The sequence below is a fragment of the Bubalus kerabau genome, chromosome 12 (assembly GCF_029407905.1).
Source record: "Bubalus kerabau isolate K-KA32 ecotype Philippines breed swamp buffalo chromosome 12, PCC_UOA_SB_1v2, whole genome shotgun sequence".
Lineage (NCBI taxonomy): Eukaryota > Metazoa > Chordata > Mammalia > Artiodactyla > Bovidae > Bubalus > Bubalus kerabau.
This window is the reverse complement of record NC_073635.1, coordinates 18849633-18871987: the sequence shown is the minus strand read 5'-3', so window position 1 is coordinate 18871987 and position 22355 is coordinate 18849633. Positions and strand designations below refer to the sequence as shown.

Below are 22355 nucleotides of genomic sequence, written 5' to 3'. Positions count from 1 at the left end.
AACTACTTCCTCTAAACCACCATTAATATACAAGTCATAACTTGGTAGTAAGGCCACCACTCAGTTCAGTTCAGTTCAATTCAGTTGCTCAGTCGTGTCCAACTCTTTGTGATCCCATGGACTGCAGCACGCCAGGCCTCCCTGTCCATCACCAACTCATGGAGTTTACTCAAACTCAATCCATTGAGTCGGTGATGCCATCCAACCATCTGATCCTCTGTCATCCCTTTCTCCTCTCGCCATCAATCTTTCCCAGCATCAGGGTCTTTTCAAATGAGTCAGCTCTTCGCATCAGGTGGCCAAAGTACTGGAGCTTCAGCTTCAACATCAGTCCTTCCAATGAATATTCAGGACTGATCTCCTTTAGGATGGACTGGTTGGATCTCCTTGCAGCCCAAGGGACTCGCAAGAGTCTTCTCCAACACCACAGGTCAAAAGCATCAATTCTTCGGTGCTCATCTTTGTTTATAGTCCAACTCTCACATACTCTCTGACTACTGGAAAAACCAGGGCCTTGACTAGATGGACCTTTGTTGGCAAAGTAATGTCTCTGCTTTTTAATATGCTGTCTAGGTTGGTCATAACTTTCCTTCCAAGGAGTAAGCGTCTTTTAATTTCATGGCTGCAGTCACCATCTGCAGTGATTTTAGAGCCACCAAAAATAAAGTCTGCCACTATTTCCACTGTTTCTCCATCTATTTGTCATGAAGTGATGGGACCAGATGCCATGATCTTAGTTTTCTGAATGTTGAGCTTTAAGCCAACTTTTTCACTCTCCTCTTTCACTTTCATCAAGAGGATCTTTAGCTCTTCTTTGCTTTCTGCCATAGGGGTGGTGTCATCTGCATAACTGAGGTTACTGACATTTCTCCCAGCAATCTGGATTCCAGCTTGTGCTTCATCTAGCCCAGCGTTAATATTAAGTTAAATAAGTGAACTTATAGTCACTTAAATATAAGTGACTATAAGTTAAATAAGCAGGGTGATAATATACAGCCTTTACGTACTCCTTTTCCTATTTGGAACCAGTCTGTTGTTCCATGTCCAGTTCTAACTGTTGCTTCCTGACCTGCATACAGGTTTCTCAAGAGGTAGGTCAGGTGGTCTGGTATTCCCATCTCTTTCAGACTTTTCCACAGTTTGTTGTGATCCACATAGTCAAAGGTTTTGGCATAGTCAATAAAGCAGAAATAGATGTTTTTCTGGAACTCTCTTGCTTTTTCTATGATCCAGTGGATGTTGGCAATTTGATCTCTGGTTCCTCTGCCTTTTCTAAATCTAGCTTGAACATCTGGAAGTTCACAGTTCACGTATTGTTGAAGCCTGGCTTGGAGATTTTGAGCATTACTTTGCTAGCATGTGAGATGAGTGCAATTGTGCAGTAGTTTGCACATTCTTTGGCATTGCCTTTCTTAGGCATTGGGACGAAAACTGACCTTTTCCAGTTCTGTGGCCACAGCTGAGTTTTCCAAATCTGCTGGCATATTGAGTGCAGCACTTTCACAGCATCATCTTTTAGGATTTGAAATAGCTCAACTAGAATTCCATCATCTCCACTAGCTTTGTTCATAGTGATGCTTCCTAAGGCCCACTTGACTTCACATTCCAGGATGTCTGGCTCTAGGTGAGTGATCAGACCATCATGATTATCTGGGTCGTGAAGATCTTTTTTCTACAGTTCTTCTGTGTATTCTTGCCACCTCTTAAGATCTTCTGCTTTTGTTTGGTCCATACCATTTCTGTCCTTTATTTAGCCCATCTTTGCATGAAATGTTCCCTTGGTATCTTTACTTTTCTTGAAGAGACCTCTAGTCTTTCCCATTCTATTGTTTTCCACTATTTCTTTGCACTAATCACTGAGGAAGGCTTTCTTACCTCTCCTTGCTATTCTTTGGAACTCTGCATTCAAATGGGTATATCTTTCCTTTTCTCCTTTGCTTTTCACTTCTCTTCTTTTCACAGCTATTTGTAAGGCCTCCCCAGACAGCCATTTTGCTTTCTTGTATTTCTTTTTCTTGGGGATGGTCTTGATCCCTGTCTCCTGTACAAAGTCACGAACCTCATTCCATAGTTCATCACTCTATCAGATCTAGTCCCTTAAATCTATTTCTCACTTCCACTGTATAATCATAAGGGATTTGATTTAGGTCATACCTGAATGGTCCGGTGGTTTTCCCTACTTTCTTCAATTTAAGTCTGAATTTGGCAATAAGGAGTTCATGATCTGAGCCACAGTCAGCTCCCGGTCTTGTTTTTGCTGACAGTATAGAGCTTCTCCATCTTTGGCTGCAAAGAATATAATCAATCTGATTTCGGTGTTGGCCATCTGGTGATGTCCATGTGTGGAGTCTTCTCTTGTGTTGTTGGAAGAGGGTGTTTGCTATGACCAGTTCATTCTCTTGGCAGGACTCTATTAGCCTTTGCCCTGCTTCATTCTGTACTCCAAGGCCAAATTTGCCTGTTACTCCAGGTGTTTCTTGACTTTCTACTTTTGCATTCCAGTCCCCTATAATGAAAAGGACATCTGTTTTGGGTGTTAGTTCTAGAAGGTCTTGTAGGTCTCCATAGCACCATTCAACTTCAGCTTCTTCAGCATTACTGGTCAGGGCATAGACTTGGATTACCATAATATTGAATGGTTTGCCTTGGAAACAAACAGAGATCATTCTGTCATTTTTGAAATTGCATCCAAGTACTGCATTTCAGACTCTTTGGCTGACTATGATGGCTACTCCATTTCTTCTAAGGGATTCTTGGCCCACAGGAGTAGATATAATGGTCATCTGAGTTAAATTCACCCATTCCAGTCCATTTTAGTTCACTGATTCCTAAAATGTTGACATTCACTCTTGCCATTTCATGTTTGATCACTTCCAATTTGCACTGATTCATGGAGCTAACATTCCAGGTTCCTATGCAATATTTCTCTTTACAGCATAGGACCTTGCTTCCATCACCAGTCACATCCACAACTGGGTGTTGTCTTTGCTTTGGCTCCGCCTCTTCATTCTCTCTGGAGTAAGGTCACCACTAGGAAGAATCTTAAATTTAGATGACTCTTCCATTCAGAACTACAAGTCTTCTGGCAGAGAAGGCTAAAGTGGAAACAAAGTTCATTAAAACAAGTAAAACATGAATAAAACAAATAATTTTGGAAGAAACATTCAGAATGTATATGACTGGACAAATAAGAAAGTCAAGACTATTAATGGGACAAATCTAAGGCGCAATACTTAACAATTTTACTAAGTATTTAAGAGTTCCCAGATGGAATCTAATATGAACAGTGACATGAAAATGAAGGGTGCAATCCTAATAAAATTTTTACTTTACCTTTCTAATTTGCTGTAGAGCGCACACAACACATTATACTTCTTCAACAGTCTTGACATAGCATTATCAACTTTGGTACTAGTATCGATTTCTTTTAGTAAATCAAAGAATTTATAGACACTGCAAAAGAAAGAATAGAAAAAAGTGAATCCACAATTTTAGAAATTCATTTTTTTTCATTTTCAAAGCATAGACATTTCAATTTAAAAGGCCTGTTAGCTCTGTACCAAATCACTATTATATCCTTTGGAAGGAATTAGTTTTTGCATTTTACTAGAATTTAAAGGGAAAAAAAATCAACTAGTCTCAACCTATATCCCTATATCTATACACCTAAGCCTACATCTATTTATCAACAAGAACACAGAAAAAATAAGGGTTATTACAGACATATACAAATATTTAGTTCTATATCTAGCTATATGTTTTAAAAATCCTAAGTTCACATCCATTTATCCAACACAAAAACTACCTGTTTCATTCCCATGTTTTCCTTTACATATTTATAACTCTTCTTTGACAGTGAGAAACCTGGGATCCACTTACCTCTAACTTACTCATTTAATCAATCCCCCTGTAACGACCAAGCTACCCACTCCTCCATGTTGGCACCCTCCTCTCCTGCTCGGACTGACTCCCCCACCCTGAACTGCCCTCACCCCTCCACGTACGGATCTGACCGCTCATCCCAGACAGCTCTTACCTCACATGTGCTGTGACTCCCTACACCAGCTGTCCACACACCTGCTTGGTCTGCCCTTGCACACCAAGCAGCCCGTGTCAAGAAGCCCCCCACACCCTTGGGGGATGACCTCCTCATCCCACTTTGGCTCTAACAGCCTTCTCAGGGAGCCATGGCTCTCCCTCACCACAGATGCACACACCTTCTCCCTTTACCCCACCAATGGTTTTAGGGGAAGGAAAAAGTAAATAGCTGGGAACTCAGATGGTAAAGAATTGGCCTACAATGCAGGAGACCTGGGTTTGACTCCTGGATCAGGAAGATTCCCTGGAGAAGGGAGTGGCAATCCACTCCACTGTTCTTGCCTGGGAAATCCCATGGACAGAGGAGCTTGACAGGCTACAGTCCATGGGGTCGCAAAGTGTAGAACATGACTGAGTGACTGACACTAATAATTTTTATTTCACAGGAAAGGAAAGGAACCCGAGACTTAATAAGGATAAGCAATCTATTTCAAGTCATATACCTTGTAAAATATACCCAGTCTATCTTAACCCAAATATTGATTCTCTTTCCAATCCTCTGAGGTAACTAAAACATTTGCTGATATAAAAATTTACCTCTATATTCAGATTGTTTTCAGCTATATAAAACCTATTTTGTAGTGATTTTATTTAATAAAGTTAAACTTTGAAATCTCTGAGAGGTAAACAACTTCTAATTTAATCAGTTAAATATGAACATAGAAGGTCTTTGTTTCCACATTTTATTTAGAGGTAGTAAGAAAGTTACTAAAATGTGAAACAATTTTATCTCATTTACACAAAACACCAATTATGTTTAACTCTGCTGCTGCTGCTGCTAAGTCGCTTTAGTCGTGTGGACTCTATGCAACCCCATAGAGGACAGCCCACCAGGCTCCCCCGTCCCTGGGATTCTCCAGGCAAGAACACTGGAGTGGGTGGCCATTTCCTTCTTCAATGCATGAAAGTGAAAAGTGAAAGTGAAGTCTCTCAGTCGTGTCCAACTCTTAGCGACCCCAAGTCACCTCAGTCATGTCCAACTCTGTGCGACCCCATAGACAGCAGCCCACCAGGCTTCCCCATCCCAGATGGCTTTATCTAAGAAGAAACATACTACTATCTTTTTGGCAAATTATTTACTGTTAGATATTGTAAATATACTGCAAAAGAAATGACTAGAAGAAATGACCAGAAGGCTTCTCTTGAGTTGTTGGAAACAATTAGTAAACTCTCATTAGGCTTATAAACTCAATACAGACATTAAGTAATTATAGGGGCAAGTATTATAATAGATACATTACTGAACACACAATCTCAAAACATATATAATAAAAGTCTTAAACTTTAATAAATCAACTAAATTCCTTGAAGATGGGCTCATACTACTTTTACAAAGGTTTTAATATATAATAAAGCCTATTTAATAAATCTGCCTATTTTGTCCACTGTATCAACAGCTACAATTAAGAAAGTTAACACAGTGAGAGATACAATGAAGATTTTCCCAGGACACAGACTGCTACATTTTAAAGAAAGTGCAGCATAAAGACATTAAGGGCCCCAACAGAGTAGGAGAGTTCACTAGTTGACCCAAGTTCTCTATGTTTTAGTTAATTTTGGCATTTCCCACCAATTCCCTGAAGTCTATTAAAATGATAGTCCAGGAATGGTTGTGTTTGTTTTTTTTTTTAATGGCAGAGGCCTACATTAATGCAAGAAATTTTACCTTGTTTCAATGTTTTTCTGTAGTTCAGTGAAAGTGAACGGCATCTCATCTAAGTCAACTGCTGCGATAAAGATACAGATTCCCCACAGTTCCTTTTTCTTTTGAACATAACCTTCCTGCAAACAAAACAAAACAAAACAAAAAGGTTCAAGTAATTCGTTGAATCATTTACACATAAAAACTGTGTTAAAACTATACTAGGCAACTTTTTTCTTATTGAGCATAACAAAATAAATTTGTTCCTAAGTCTTTATAAGAGTATTTAATTCTAGGCTAGTACAAACTAGTTACAAAATTAGTAACTAAATTTTATGTTGTAAAGCAAAAAAAATTACCAGATAGGTCAAAAAGTTAAACTACAACTTTTTATAAGAAATCTAGAAGCCAGTCAGTTCTCTGAGGTAAACATTTTCAGTTCTCAATAACACAACATCATCCAAGCCAAGGTGAAAGATTTTACTTCATAACATAAATTGTTTTTAAAAAACAAGCCCCTTTTCTCACTTGATTATCCTCCTTTTGCTCTAATTCACTTGTTCTTTTACCAATCTATTGATTCAAGTATTTTTTTAACCTTATGAAATTTATATCTCTCAGTGCTCTGCCTTCCTTGTAAAATGGAAATAATAATACTTACCTCACTTTGTAAGAATTAAATAAGACTTTATATAAAGCCCTTACCACAATGCCTAGCATTTAATTAGTACTCAATGAATGACAGCTATCATTATCATTAGAATATTTTTTCATTATCATTAGAATACTTTTTCCCCTAAAAATATATCTTTATTTAAATACGTGTTTTATAGGTAAAATTGGATTATATTAAATTAAAAACAAAAAAAATAACAAATTATCTAATGTTCTATCAAAGAGTTGGAACTACTTGCTTACTCTTAATTGTAGAGTACAATGGGGCTGAAAAGTATGTGATACAATTTTACATTGTTTTGAAATCTCAATTACATTAAAGTTTTAGGAAAAAGAATTATTCTAGATTATCAAATTTTAGGGATAATACAAAGCTTATCACTATCCAACTCTAAACTTTTCCTTAATTTTAAAAATCATATGTTTATCTTCATACAGTTTTATCTCTTCCAATTTGTTTTTTTAGTATCTTCTAAAATTGGACATATCTAATAATTTAGATCACCGACTCAATGGACATGAATTTGGGTAAACTCCAGGAATTGGTGATGGACAGAGAGGCCTGGCATGCTGTGGTTCATGGGGTTGCAAAGAGTGGGACACGACTGAGTGACTGAACTGAACTGAATAATTTTTAAAGAAATAATCATTATGCAACTAACACAGTTTTGTCACTTTGGGGATTCAGTGATGAAAACAGAACAAACAAAAAAATTCCCTGTCTCCCTGGGAGTTACACTTCTATTTAAGTTAAAAACATGAATTTTTGTGTCAAACATTCAAGACTTTGAACACATACCCTAGTTGTATAACTGTAAGCAACTGATTAAATCTAATTAAACCTCAGTTTTTACTAAAATAGAAATATAACAGTATCCTATCTGGGTCACTATAAAATTTAACAGTGAGGATGCTCTTAAGTAATCAGCACAGTGCCAGGCATTATACTCATTCAATAATAAACAGCAGCAGCACTATTATCAGTGAATCTAGCACTCATTCCTCTACATCATATCTGTCTCAAAAACTGTCTACAACCCAATCTTCTCCACACCAAAAATATTCATCCCTGGGAATGCTGAGGAATACTGGAGTTTTGTGTGTTAGAAATCATTTTTATTGACTTCTAGCCCCTGGCAATCACTGATCTGATTTCAATTCCTTCTCTAGAATGTCATACAAATGGAATTATATAGGCTGTAGCCTTTTTTGTCTGGCTTCTTTCACTTAGCATAATGCTTCTGAGAACTCATCCATATTGTTGTACCTATTAGTATTTATCCCTTTTATTTGTTGAGTAGCACTCCACTGTATGAATATACCACACTTTGTTTATCGATTCCAATAGCTGAATACACTGCTATGAATAAGGCTATTAAGCTTAGCCTTAAATATTCAACTACAGATCTTTAAGTGGATGCATATTTTCATTTCTCTCGGGTGAACACCTCATTGGGGAATGCTAAGTTCTGTATTAAATGTAAGTTTAAGTTTGTAAGAAACTGGTAAACTGTTTTCCAACGTGGCTGTAATGCTTTGCACCCCCGCCAGCTACAAATGAGAGTTCACGTTTCTTCACATCCTCACCAGCACTTAGTTTCTGTTCGTCTGTTTTCCAGTCATCCCAGTAGGTATGTCGTGGTACGTTTTCCCAAGGACTAACAACACTGAGTACTTTTTCAAATCTCACTTAGCATCTGGATCTCTTCTTTTGCCAATTTTCTATTCAGTTGTTTGTCTTATAAAGTTGTTAAGAGTTACTTAAACATGCTGGATTCAAACTCCTTAACAGGTATGTGTTTTGCAAAAACCTTCAACTGATCTGTAGCTTTTCACTTTCTTAAATAGTGTATTTCAAAGGGCATAAGTTTTTAATTTTGATGGAGCTCAATTTATTACTTTTATAGATGATGCCCTTGCTGGTACTATCCATGAAATCTTTGTTTAATCCAAGGTCACAAAGGTTTTCTCCTTGGTCATCTTCTGGAAGTTTATATCTATGCTTCATTTGAATTAATTTTTATGATTGGTGCAACAAAGGGACTAAAGTTCATTTTTTTGCATATGGATGTCGAATTGCTCCAGTATCATTTGTTGAGAGGAACTCCTTTCTCCATTAAACACGTATGTGTGAATTCTATTTTCTGATTCTCTGTTCTGTTCCACTGACCTACTTGTCTTTCTTTCCACCAATACTACAATGACTTGATTACTACAGCTATGTTTTGTTCTTTTTTTAGTTCAGTTTGATTCAAGACTTTTAAATCCGTAAAACGACATTTGATTCAGTTCTCATTGTGCAGATTAAGAAACTGAAGATTAGAGCGTGGAGACTTGCCCAACACAGCCTATCAATGCCACAGGCCTATAAAACCCAAGTTTCCTAACACTCAAATTAGTCTTCTTCCCTTTATTTAAGAGTATCTCCTTACTAGATTTCTACATTGATTTCCTAACATTTTCACTATTGAAATCCTTAATCTCACCACCCCACTAAGAGTCCTGTACTCTTAACTATTTTACTGTTCTGTACTCTTCATTTTTATTTTGTTTAGAAGGTTTAGAGAATCACAATTCCAAAGGCCTCAACATGTTTCTCCACATCAAATAATTTCTAATTACCATATACTCCCAATGTCCCTGCATCTAGCTTCAGGTCCTTCTTCTCTTCTGACTTTGACAAATGAACATCCTCCTCCACTCTCAAATCAGTAAATCTACTCCCTCACTTCTTCCCACTTTGTATCACCTCCTTCAAGACCTAGTTTATTAATTCCTCCCTCTGTCTTACATAATTTATCTTACAGTTCTTTCTAAACATGTGCTTCTCTTTAGCTACAAACAAGCTTGTGCTGTGGTGTGCTAAGTCACTCAGTTGTGTCTGACTTTTTGGGATCCCATGGACTGTAGCCCACCAGGGTCCTCTGTCCATGGGAATTCTCCAGGCAAGAATACTGGAGTGGGTTGCCATGCCCTCCTCCAGGCAGGGGATCTTCCCAACCAGGTCACTCCTGCATTGCAGGCAGATTCTTTACCATGTGAGCCACCACGGAAACCCAAGAATACTGGAGTGGGTAGCCTATCCCTTCCCCAGGGGATCTTTCCGACCCAGGAATTGAACCGAGGTCTCCTGCATTGCAGTCAAATTCTTTACCAGCCGAGCTATCAGGGAAGCCCCACAAACAAACTTACATCACTTAAAAAAAAAAAAAAAAAGCTATCCTTCTATCCCTGGACTTTATCAAGCCACTGTTCAAACCACACATACAAACCTCTCACTATTCACACACACACTCACCAGATACACTCTCCCAGTACACATCTACTGCACCCACTGAACACATACTTCTACTATGTAAGCGCTATTCTACTGAGGCTATTGTCTAAGTCTCGAAAGAGCTCTCTCTAAACTGAACAGACTTTTCTTTGGTTTCATCTACAAAGACCTCTATACGACATCTGACACCACTGTAATGAAACTTTTCTCCTCAGCTTTTCAAACACAATCAACATCCTCATTCTCGTTTTTATCTCTATCAACTTTTGCAGAGTTTCCTAATTCCAAAGACTTTTCCCCACCACCTTCTTTTTCCTTCTGCCGTCTGCAGCTTCATCCACTTCTACAGCAGCCCCAACTCCTCAATACAGCTGTTTCACATGACTCATCCTGCTTTCCGGCCCTCACTGCTGTCTCAAGATCTAGGCCCTATTTTCCAACGGCAATTACAACCCAAAATTTGTAACTGATTTGTTTCCTCAAAAATTTAGTTGAGAATTATGTAATGGGCTCGGAATAGCACCTTTGAAACCATTAAAACAGAGGAAAAGCAAGTTTTACTCAGCCAAAAGAATCACAAAAAAATAAATGAAAGAAGAAAAATATGAGGAAAGGATAAGAAAAAGCATTTTACATAAGAAAAAGACAGTAATTTCCAATAAACATATTTTGAATATAAGAACCTCAGAAGAGTGTTAATTGAAGGACGTTTTGCTAATTTGCATCAAGAACCTTAAGAGTTCAGTTTTATCTCTATGGATTTATCCAATGAAAATAATTACTGAGTAAGATTTAGTATGATAAATGTTCAAAGAATTACTTACAACAGCAAAAATAGTGGGAAACATTTAAACATCTTTAAATAGAATAGTTAAATAAATTATGATAGAGCTGTATCAAGAGCTACATAAAACTCTTAGAAAACATTTCAAAGATTATAAGGACATGGGGAAAAAACCAAAGACACATTACGAGAAAAAAACATCAGAATACAAAATTCTGTGTATATTTTGACTCCAATTTGTTGAAAAAATTTAAAAGAAAGGATATGCAAAAATATATCAAAATGTTAACTATTATCTCTAGGTGGTAGGATTACAAATGGTTTTCATTAATCCTAGATATATTTTCTAAATTACCTACAATTATAAAATAGAGGGGAAAGTAAGTCAATTAAGAAGTACTAAATTTATATAAAACAGGTGAGAGGAAAAATTATGAATATTCTTGAGAAAAATCTTTTTTAAAATAGTCAAACTTTAATTACATATACTACAGTTTAAATCATAATCTATAATCAACACTTAAGAGACTACTCATTTAAGCTATCATTTAGTTTAGTTTACTTAAATCACCCAACTGGTAACCCTGAGTTAGTGATATGACTTCTACTGGGTTAACCAAAAAGTTTGTTGAGTTTTTTTCTCCATGATATTTTATGGAAAATACTGAACAAAGTTTTTGGCCAATCCAACACTTGTTCTTTTACAATGCACTAACTTATAAAAGAGCTCCCCCAAGTGGTAACATAAATCATCTTAGAAACATCTGAAAAGTAGGTTATCTTACTGAAAAGTAGGTTAACATAACTAGCATGAATTTAACCTGAAATTTTAAAAGTTAAAAACACTACTCTCTCTTATCTTTACTTTTTAAGATATCAACCATGAAAATGATGGAAATAAGCCATAGTAAACATGCTCTTTATCTCAGGGTCAAAAGGATACATCCTTACACCAGATTCATGAGACTGTAATGAGTGATTAGCAATAAAGTTACAAGCTAAATGTATTACAGAAGTAGAGGGGCTAAGACCTGCCTTTATATCTTCCCCTTGGGGATTTCATTACCAAGGTTATATGTAAGAACAAAAGAAATAACATGCTAATATGCCAGAAAATCCTCCCTCTCACTTGCATAATATTAGCTGACAGCAGTGAGTGCTAAAGAAATTCTTGATGTGCTCACAAGAACCAGAAGGCAACAGTAGCACAGCCAAGAATACAAAAGCTAACTTTACTTGTGCTCGATCATATTTTTGATTCAACATGCAGAGGTAAACACCAACTGAATTAGCCATCCAGTTACACAATGCCTTTGTGGGGAAAGAGTTGACTCTGCTCCCAGAAAAATATGTTCTTGGCAAATTCAGATTCATCTAGTCTTCTGCCCAAGAGATGAGTACTTGGAGCTAAGAACTTCTACAGAATTCAGTGGTTAGGACTATTTAAGCACCTAACTAAACTCAATTCAGTTTACTAGATTGTTCAGTTGTCCCTATCTCAACTAGTTTGTAAGCATTTTGAAGGCATAATCACACTAAGTACACTGCTGAACCCCCAAGAACCTAGTACAATGGCCAGCACTAACTTGACATTAAATGTGTATATTTTTTAAAAGCAGCATCAATAGTCATACCCCAGTATAGGATAGAATGACTTTTTTTGACTTTCTCGTTTTTCCCCCTAGTAGGCTCAGAGAACTAAGCAGCAACTGAATCATGAGTAAAAAGTTTTAAGGTGAGAATATTGGTCCTACCACAATTTCTTTATCTCCTGATCACATACACATTGATCAGCTACTGAGGATCAGCAGGATTAATTCACACAAAGAAATGAATTACAGTCTTCACTTCCTAAACTTGTAATAACATAACTGACCTGGAATTTAGTTTCTAGTCAAGCTCTCTGCTTTACTGCATCAAAGGCCCAAAAAATGATCCCCAAGAAGACAGAGCCATAGAGCAGTGAAAACGGCCACCATATTAAAACAACTACTAATTAACTGGTGTCCACCCATCTTAGAAACCAAGAGTCAATTACTACAACTCAGATTTAATTATGTGTATAAATGGTATTTTTCAAAGTTAGCATGTCCATTCATTCCACCAATATCATCTGAAAAAAAGAAAACATAACTACTGAATAAATGAGTTGGCATTAGAATAAAAGAATCTCAGTTGGAAGGGAAAATGAAAGAGATTATTGATCACTGAAGTCCTGTGGTCTGGGAGTCTCTAGGGTTCAAATCATAAAATGATAATCCTTGGCAAATTTGCTTAAATTTTTAAAAACTTAAGCGAACCCATATGTTTACTTTCAATAATGCCTCAGTAACTAAAGTAGAAAGTGTTTCACTTTTGCTAGAAATCAATGCAGCAAGGTAACACAATTTACCTTTATACTGATAAAAAACAATGGCTGTCAGGCTTGAATAAAATTAGGAAAAATTATTATTTAATAAACAAAGTTTGATACACTTTCTAAAAGAGATCCAAGGTGGGGGAAAGTTTGGTGGTTTCTGACTGCAATATAAATCTGATTCAACTTATTTTAAAAATGGTTTGCAGAATGAGAAAAATCAAGGCACGTACTGAAAAGAGGTAAAACAGAAAAGGAACAGGCATTTTTGACAAAATAACTCACTTCAAAACTCTCTTAAATATCTAGGTCTCATATAAACTTGACTACTTGTTTATAGCTGAACATGTAATAGAAATAACTACCAATCTGAACATCAGTAATTATGAATGTCAGGCCTCTAAAATTATAATGTACATAAGGAAAAAAACTGATTCACTGAGAGAGTATTTATAATCATTTCTTTCAAAGCAACACCTGTTGTATCTAAATTATATAGGGCATAAAGATGTTTAAAGTACAGAAAAACAAACAGTCCTATTAAATTGAGGTTGAAGATACCCTAGCAAACCTGGAAGCCTGTAACTCTCCACAGTCATTTCAATCCGATGGGGAAAAGGTGCTATACAGTATGTGATATATTCTTCTGGTACCTACCATCCTTCTGTTATCTACTTCTAACATGAAGAATAAAGAGAGGTGAATGAATAAAGAAGATGTGGTATATATAACCAACTAAATGTCACTCAGCCATATAAAAGAAGGAAATCATTAATGCCATTTGCAGCAACATGGATGGACCTAATCATACAAAGTTAAGTCAAAGACAAATATCATATAATATCACTTATGTGTGGAATCTAAAAAACAATACAAATGAACTCACAGACAAAACAGAAAAAGACTCACATACAGAGAAAACAAACTTATGGGTTACTAAAAGGGAAAGAGCTTGGGAGAAACAAGATATTCAGTATCTTGTTATAACCCATAATGGAAAAGAATTTGAAAAAGAATATACACATATAACTGAATCACTTTGCTGTACACCAGAAACCAACACAACACTGTGAACTTCAATTAAACAAAAAAGCAGGGAAAGGTGAAGAGAAAATCTGAGGGAGAAGTAGGGCAGAGTACAGGTACAGTATTAAACAGTGCTAGGCCTTATTGGAAAAGTGAGATATCAGCAAAGTTTTATCCTATGAGCAAAGACATAATCTATTAAATTTTGTAAGTGTGAATATCTTCTGACCCAGTGGTTTCACTTCTAGGAACCAACATTACAAAAGTACTCTGTGCACTAAATGTATATATAAAGCTATTCACTGCAACAGTTTGTAGTATCAAATGTTCAAAAATAAACTAAATGTTTGTTAACAGGGGAATATATAAATAAATTACACGTCCATACAATGGAAAATACATCCACTAAAAAGATTAAGCTAAACACAGAAGGAGAGGCACTCTTCACTACATGAAAAAAGCAAGGTACAGAAAAACACAAAAACTAGAAATTTTTATTAGCTGCCTATGGAGGAGAAGTGGGTAACTTAGGGGAAAGAATGAGAGAGGTTTTCATTGCTTACATTTTTCTTTCTTTTGAATCTTAAACCATCTGAATCTATTGCCTATTCCAAAAGCATCAATAATTACTTAAATTGGTTAAAAAGTGTAAATAAATAATAAAACCTCAGTGGGAAAAAAAAAATCCTGTGTGTGTGTGTGTGTGTGTGTGTGTGTGTGAAGGGGGAAATGAGGAAGGGTTGGAGGGGCAGAATGAACAAAAATTTATCAGTGGTTATTTCTATAGAGGTGGGAATACAAAGAGAGCAATGGATATTCACTTCTCACTTTAATACTATAAAAAATTATAAAAACAAGTATATTTGAGTTTCGAATATATATGTGTGTTTATATATAAATATACATTTATATATGCATGTTCATATGTAAATATATATTTCTTTGAAGTACTGAAAGGGAAATATAGAAAAGTGGGAAAAAATGACAAGAAAGATGTTAGTGAGAAAAACTACATGCTATGCCTTGAAAGTTGGCATTCAAATCCGTAAACAGTTACAAGAGTCATAATGGCCACAAAATAAAATAAAATTGGTTCTCAGAAGCCTAGCTAGTATTCATTCAGAGATTAGAGTAAAATTCCTTCCATGGGTCCTCAGAAAAAAGAAAATATGCTGCAGTAAAAATAGCAGTCAAATTATATATTATTATAACAATTATAAATAATTACATGTTAGATATATCTGAGTAGTTCATGATGAAAGCTCATGATGAACTTTAATAAAATGCTATCTGACATATATATTAAGTTTAAGACACTAAATGGTGAAGAGGGAAGAAATGGTTTGATTAAATTTAGAGAGTATAAAAGTAGAGAAAAATCAATAAAACCAAAAATTGGTTTTTTGAAAAAAAGATAAGAGAAACTTTTAGTTAGATTGATCAAGAAAAAAGATTCAAATTAGTTAAAATTAGAAATGACATGAGGATATTAAGACCAACCTTATAGAAATTTTAAAACGAATCATAACAGGAATGCTATGAGCCACTGCATGCTGACATATCAGATAATTTAGATTAAATGGACAAACTTCTAAAAAGACAGAGATGACCAAACCAACACAAAAAGAAACTGACAATTTGAAAAGACCTGTAACAAAGTTAAGAGACTAGACTAGTAATTTTAAAATCTCTACACAGAGAAAAGTCGAGGCTCAGTTGGTTTCATTGATGAATTCTACCAAACATTTAAAGCAGAATTAGTATCAATTCACCAAGTGAACGGAGAAGGCGATGGCATCCCACTCCAGTACTCTTGCCTGGAAAATCCCATGGACCGAGGAGCCTGGTAGGCTGCAGTCCATGGGGTCGCTAAGAGTCGGACACAACTGAGCGACTTCACTTTCACTTTTCACTTTCATGCATTGGAGAAAGAAATGGCAACCCACTCCAGTGTTCTTGCCTGGAGAATCCCAGGGACGGCGGAGCCTGGTGGGCTGCCGTCTACGGGGTCACACAGAGTCGGACACTACTGAAGTGACTTAGCAGCAGCAGCAGCACCAAGTGAAAGTGAAGTCGCTCAGTCATGTCCTACTCTTTGTGACCCCATGGACTGTAGCCTATCAGGCTCCTCCGTCCATGGGATTTTCCAGGCAAGAGTACTGGAGTGGGTTGCCATTTCCTTCTCCAGGGTATCTTCCCAATCCAGGGATCGAACCCTGGTCTCCTGCACTGCAGACAGACACTTTACCATCTGAGCCACTAGGGAAGCCCATCAATTAACCAAAATGCCCCATAAAAGCTGAAGATCGAAGGAAACATTTCCCATCTCCTTCAGCAGTCAGTACTACCTTGACACTAAAATCAGACAAAAACACTGCAAGGAAAGAAAATAGAGACCAAAATCTCTTATGAACAAATGCATAAAAATGCTGAACAAAATACAAGGAAACCAAATTTAAATATATATATATAAGAATAATTACTCACCATAAACAAGTGAAACTTATCCTAGAAACACAATGTTGGTTTAAAATCTCAGAAGAATATAATACATTATAATAAGGAGAAAAAACATACAGTTGTCTCAATAGATGCAGAAAAAAATCATTTGACAAAATCCCAAACCATTTGACAAAATACTCAACACAACTGGAATAAAAGGGAAGTTCCTCAACCTGACAAAAGGCATCTCCAGAAAGCCCATATCATAGGTAACAGTAAGACTGAATGTTCTCCCACTAAGATCAGGAAAAAGGTAACAATGTATTGGAGGTTCTAGCCAGGGCAATCAGCTAAGAAAAAGAAATAAAGGGCATCCATCTCAATTCCAAAGAAAGGCAATGCCAAAGAATGCTCAAACTACTGCACAATTGCACTCATCCCACATGCTAGCAAAGTAATGCTCAAAATTCTCCAAGCCAGGCTTCAGCAATACGCGAACCGTGAACTTCCAGATGTTCAAGCTGGTTTTAGAAAAGGCAGAAGAACCGGAGATCAAATTGCCAACATCTGCTGGATCATTGAAAAAGCAAGAGAGTTCCAGAAAAACATCTATTTCTGCTTTATTGACTATGCCAAAGTCTTGGACTTTGTGTGGATCACAATAAACTGTGGAAAATTCTGAAAGAGATGGGAATACCACACCACCTGACCTGCCTCTTGAGAAACCTGTATGCAGGTCAGGAAGCAACAGTTAGAACTGGACATGGGACAACAGACTGGTTCCAAATAGGAAAAGGAGTACGTCAAGGCTGTATATTGCCACCCTGCCTATTTAACTTTTATGCACATTACATCATGAGAAACACTGGACTGGAAGAAGCACAAGCTGGAATCAAGATTGCCCGGAGAAATATCAATAACCTCAGATATGTAGATGATACCACCCTTATGGCAGAAAGTGAAGAAGAACTAAATAGCCTCTTGATGAAAGTGAAAGAGGAGAGTGAAAAAGTTGGCTTAAAGTTCAACATTCAGGAAACTAAGATCATGGCATCTGGTCCCATCACTTCATGGGAAATAGATGGGGAAACAGTGGAAAGAGTGGCTGACTTTATTTTTTGGGGCTCCAAAATCACTGCAGATGGTGATTGCAGCCATGAAATTAAAAGACCCTTACTCCTTGGAAGAAAAGCTATGACCAACCTAGATAGCATATTAAAAAGCAAAGACATTACTTTGTCAACAAAGGTCCGTCTAGTCAAGGCTATAGTTCTTCCAGTGGTCATGTATGGATGTGAGAGTTGAACTATAAAGAAAGTTGAGTGCTGAAGAACTGATGAAGAAAAGATAGAAAAGATATTACTATTACAATAATAGTGTATAACTCCACATTTTGTTTCTATATAATTTAAGAGACTGATCCATTACAAAATCATTAGTTTATGTTTTTGGACTCTCGATATAAAAAGGCATACTTTTGTGACATCAATAACTGAAAGGAGTGTGGACAGGGCTAATGAAGTATAATTCTCTATATTATTGAAGTTAAGCTTGAAAAAATTCAAATTAGAGTATAAAACTTTAAGATGCTAAATGTAATCCCCAGGGTAATGACAAAGAAAACAAAGAATAGACACAAAAGGAAATAAGAAAGGAATTTAAACATTTCAAAACAAAAGGTCAGCTAAATACAAAAGAGTCACTGAAAATAGAAAATCAACAGAAAAACCAAGGAAATCAAAAGCTGATACTTTAAAAAGATCAATAAAATTAAAAACGCCTACAGTCAGACTCTTTTAAAAAGAGAGTGAAGGAGAAGACACATTACTATAATAGAAATGCATGTGCCTCTTTTCTCCTTGCTGCCTTTTGAATTCTCTTTAACTTTCGCCATTTTACTGAGGATATGCCCTGGGTTCATACTGTCTGTGACTGTGTTTCCTGCACCTGGATGTCTGTTTCCTGTCTATGTTTGGGAAGTTTTCAGCCATAATTTCATGAGATAAATTTTCTACCTCTTTCTCCCTCTCTTCTCCTTCTGGAACCCCTATTAATGTGATTTTCAGTGCACCTAATGTTGTACTCAAAGTCCCTTCAACAATTCTCATTAAAAATTTTTTTTCTTTTTGCTGTTGGGACCAGGTGATTTCCATTATTCTATCAGATACCTCATGCATTCTTCTGTATCACCTAACCTGCTGTTCTCTCTAGTGTTTTTCATTTCAGTTATCCTGTTTTCTAGCTCTGACTGGTTCTTTTTTAATGTGTTTTCTAATCCCTTGTTAAAATTCTGTGTTCATCTATTCTTTTCCCCAGTTCAGTTAGCATTCTTATTACTATTGGATTCTTTATAAGGTATTTACCTCCGTTTCATCAGAGATTTTTTTCAGGGGTTTCTTCTTGCCTTTTCATTTGAAATATACTCCTCAGTCTTCTCATTTTGTTCAGCCTTCTCCGTCACCATGAAATCAGGTGAAAGTTACCTATTCCAGTCTTGGAGACATGGCCTCATGGCGGTGGGGGTGGGGGGGGGGTGTCCCAATAAAGTCTGCATATGCCCAGTGGCTCTGGTCTGCGAGCTGCTGGATCAGAAGCGAGCGAGCGCAGGCTCTCGTCCCCCGGGCTGTGCGGGCAGCCATCGTTCTGATGGGTTGAAGTTGGAGCAGCTACAGTCCGAACTGGGGCTTCTCTGCACAAGGGCGGTCTCCACCCTATAAGGGGTGGGGGCGGGGCTCCAGCGGCTGGAACAAGAGTACTGAGGCAAGTGGGTTTCTGCTAGGAGGAAAGTGGGTTTCTGACAGGAGTCCCTGTCTAGGTATGGGGCGCGTCCAGTGCTGAGGACACGGGGCTGAACTTCTGTGCTGGTTTCTCTCCCTCCCCAACCCCTGGCGTGCATGCCTTGGTTAGAGGCCGGGTCAGGACTTGAGCTGTCGCCCGCGCTCACTGACCCGGTTTCACTCCGTTCCAGATGTGCGCAGGGACACACAAGCCTGCAATGGCAGGCCCCACCCTAGAGCTAGTTTTACTCCCCCTCAAGTGTGTGCAAGGTCGGCCTACCAAGTGACAACATTCTCCGCCTGGGATGCGGCTTTGCTTCCTCCAGGGTGTACACTCTGACACCCAGGCTGGCAATGTCTGCCTCCACACTGGTCAGAGTCAGGGGCAGGGTGCAAGCAGGCTCGCAGCCCTCCAGGTGTGCGCACTCTCAGGAGCAGCCCGCGCCTCAGTAGGTGCAGCGCCAGGGCAAGAGGCGCTGGAGCAGGAGCCCTGAGCAGGCTGCGGGATACACTGGGATGGTCCTGGTAAGCCGGCCAGGGCCCAAGGAAGTTTTCCATCTGCTGACTCTGTGCTGTGACCGGGAGGAGGCAAGTCTGTGCATGTCCTTCATGGGCCGAGTCTTGGTTTCTTAGAGCCCTCCGGTAAGCCCCAGTGGTTTCCAAACCAGCTAAAGGGGTCGTCTTCCCAGGGTTGGACCCGTGGGCTAGGTTGCCTAATACGTGGGCTAGGTTGCCTAATACGTGGGCTAGGTTGCCTAATACGTGGCTCAAATCCCTTACGCCCCCAGGGAAAATCCCCAAGCCTGTGCCATCTCCCTCCCCTTCGGTACCCTCCACTAGCGGGTGCAGGTCCCAACCAGACCAGACTGCTTCTCCTCCCTTCCTGCCAGCCTTTGTGTAGTTCTTCCTTTACAGCCTTGGTTGTGAAAGAGCCATCTGGCTAGTTCCCAAATCAATTTTACCAAGCACCGCTCTATATGTAGTTGTGGTTTTGATGTGTTGGTGAGTGAAGGTCTACTCCATCTTGATCTCTCCTCCCCAGGTATGGTTTTTCACAGTGGACGCACCAATATACATTCTTAGGAACAATGTACGGTTCCCTTTTCTCTATATTGTCACCAACGCTTGTTACTTCTTGTCTTTTTGATAATAACCATTCTAACAGATGGGAGTGGTATTTTACTGTGGTTTTGATGTGCATTTCCCTGGTGATTTGAGAGGTTAAGCACCATGTACTTGTTAGCCATCTGTGTGTCTTCCATGGAAAAATACCTATTCAGTCCCTCAGCCCATTTTTTTTTTTAAACTGGATTATTTGTTCTTTAAGTATTTTGGATATTAACTCCTTATTAGATACAAGATTTGCAAATATTTTCTCCCAATTGGTAGGTTGCCTTTTCATTTTGTCAATGTTTCCTTTCCCATCAGAAGCTTTTTATTTTGATGTAGTTCTACTTGTTTATTTTTGCTTTTGTTCGCTCTGCTTTTGGTGTCAAATTCAAAAAATCATCACTGTCAAATTAAAAAAATCATCACCAAGACGGTGGTCAAGGAGCTTGCACCTATGTTTTCTTCTAGGAGTTTATGGTTTCTTATGTTCAAGTCTCTTAATCCAATATGAGTTTATTTTTATCTATAGTGTGAGACACTGGTCCAGTTTTCCCAGAACCCTTTACTGAAGAGATGGTCTTATCACCATTGAATATTCTTGGCTTCTTCTATCATAAATTAACTGACCATATATGTGTAGGGGTTTATTTCTGGGCTCTCTTTTTCTCTTGATCTATGTGTCTGTCTGAATGCTAAATCCCATTCTATTCTGATGACTACAGCTGTGTAATAGTTTGAAATCAGGAAGTGTGATGGCAATGATAATGATACAATACCAAAGGCATGTTTCATAAAAGAAAAAATTTATAACCTAGACTTTATTAAAATTATTTCTGCTCGCCGAAAGACACTGTCAAGAAAATGAGAAGTTAAGCCAGAGAATGGGAGAAAATACTGGCAAAAGGAATATCTAAAGAGGACTGTTTTCTAAAACACACAAACTCCTCCTAAAACTCAACAATGAGTAAATAAACAACAGATTAAAAAATTGGCCCAAGGTGTCAACACCTCTCCAAAGAAGATGTACAGATGGCAAATAAGCATATGAAAAGATGTTCAGCATCATATGCCGTTAAGAGAATTACAAATTAAAACAGTGAGATATCACACCTATTAGAATGGCCAAAATGCAAGACAGTGACAACACCAAATGCTCGCAAAAATATCAAAGCAGCAGTGCTTTCTTGAATGGTACCACCACTCTGGACACATTTTGGAGGTTTCCTACAAAAATGAACATATTCTTACCACGGGATCCAACAACAACACTCCTTGGTGTTTAAAGAGTGGAAAACTGATGTCCACAATAAAAATATATAACAAATGATATAGATATAGAAGCTTCATTCATAGCAGCTAAAACCTACAAACAACACAGCCACCTTTCAATAAGTGAATGGTTAAACAAAACTGTGGTCCAGCCATACCATGGAATACTACCAAAAAATAACAAAGAAACAAACTATTTTCAATGAGCTGGACTGTGTTCCCTCCACAAAATTCCTATGTTGAAGCCGGAGCCCTAAGTATCTGAGAACATAACTGTGTTTGGAGATAGGGTCTCAAGTGGTACATAAGTTAAAATGAGGACAGAAGTGTAAACCTAATTGAATCTGATTAGCATCCTTACATGAACAGGAAATCTGGACACCCAAAAGGGCACCAGGGATTTGTGCACAGGAAAACCATTCCAGAAGACAAGGAGAAGGCAGCCATCTGCAAACCAAGGAGGGAGGCCGCAGAAGAAACCAAACCTGCCCATAATTTATCTCGGACTTCCAGCCTCCAGAACTGTGAGAAAACACATTTCTGTTGTCTAACCCACTCAGTCTGTGGTATTTTTTATGGCACCCTTAGCAAACAAATATAATGACATTTAACATCAATGTGTCTCCAGGGAATTATGCTTGGAAAAAAAAAGACAATCCCTAAGGTTAAATACTACATGATCTGATTTCCATTTCATTCTTGAAATTACAAAATACAGCTGACTCTTGAAGAATATGGCTGCAAACTGTGTGTTATATATATTTTTTCAATAGTAAAGGCTACTGTTGTTTTCCAGTCGCTAAGTTGTGTCCAACTCTTTGCGACCCCACGGACTGCAGCACGCCAGGCTTCCTTGTCCTTCACTATCTCCTAGAATTTGCTCAAATTCATGTCCATTG

The 22355-nt window shown here is 37.8% G+C and overlaps 1 protein-coding gene across 5 annotated transcripts in view; it reads right to left on the bottom strand.

Moving 5' to 3' along the window:
• The window catches only part of RB1 (RB transcriptional corepressor 1), a 117797-nt gene that overhangs the window by 86443 nt on the left and 8999 nt on the right, over positions 1–22355 (bottom strand). For all 5 annotated transcript variants that reach the window (XM_055542113.1, XM_055542111.1, XM_055542110.1 and 2 more), the window contains exons 3-4: positions 5765–5880; positions 3334–3453 (exon numbers count right to left, since the gene is read on the bottom strand). In XM_055542113.1, the coding sequence (XP_055398088.1) occupies positions 3334–3453; positions 5765–5880 (236 nt within the window). The remainder of the gene's footprint in view (positions 1–3333; positions 3454–5764; positions 5881–22355) is intronic.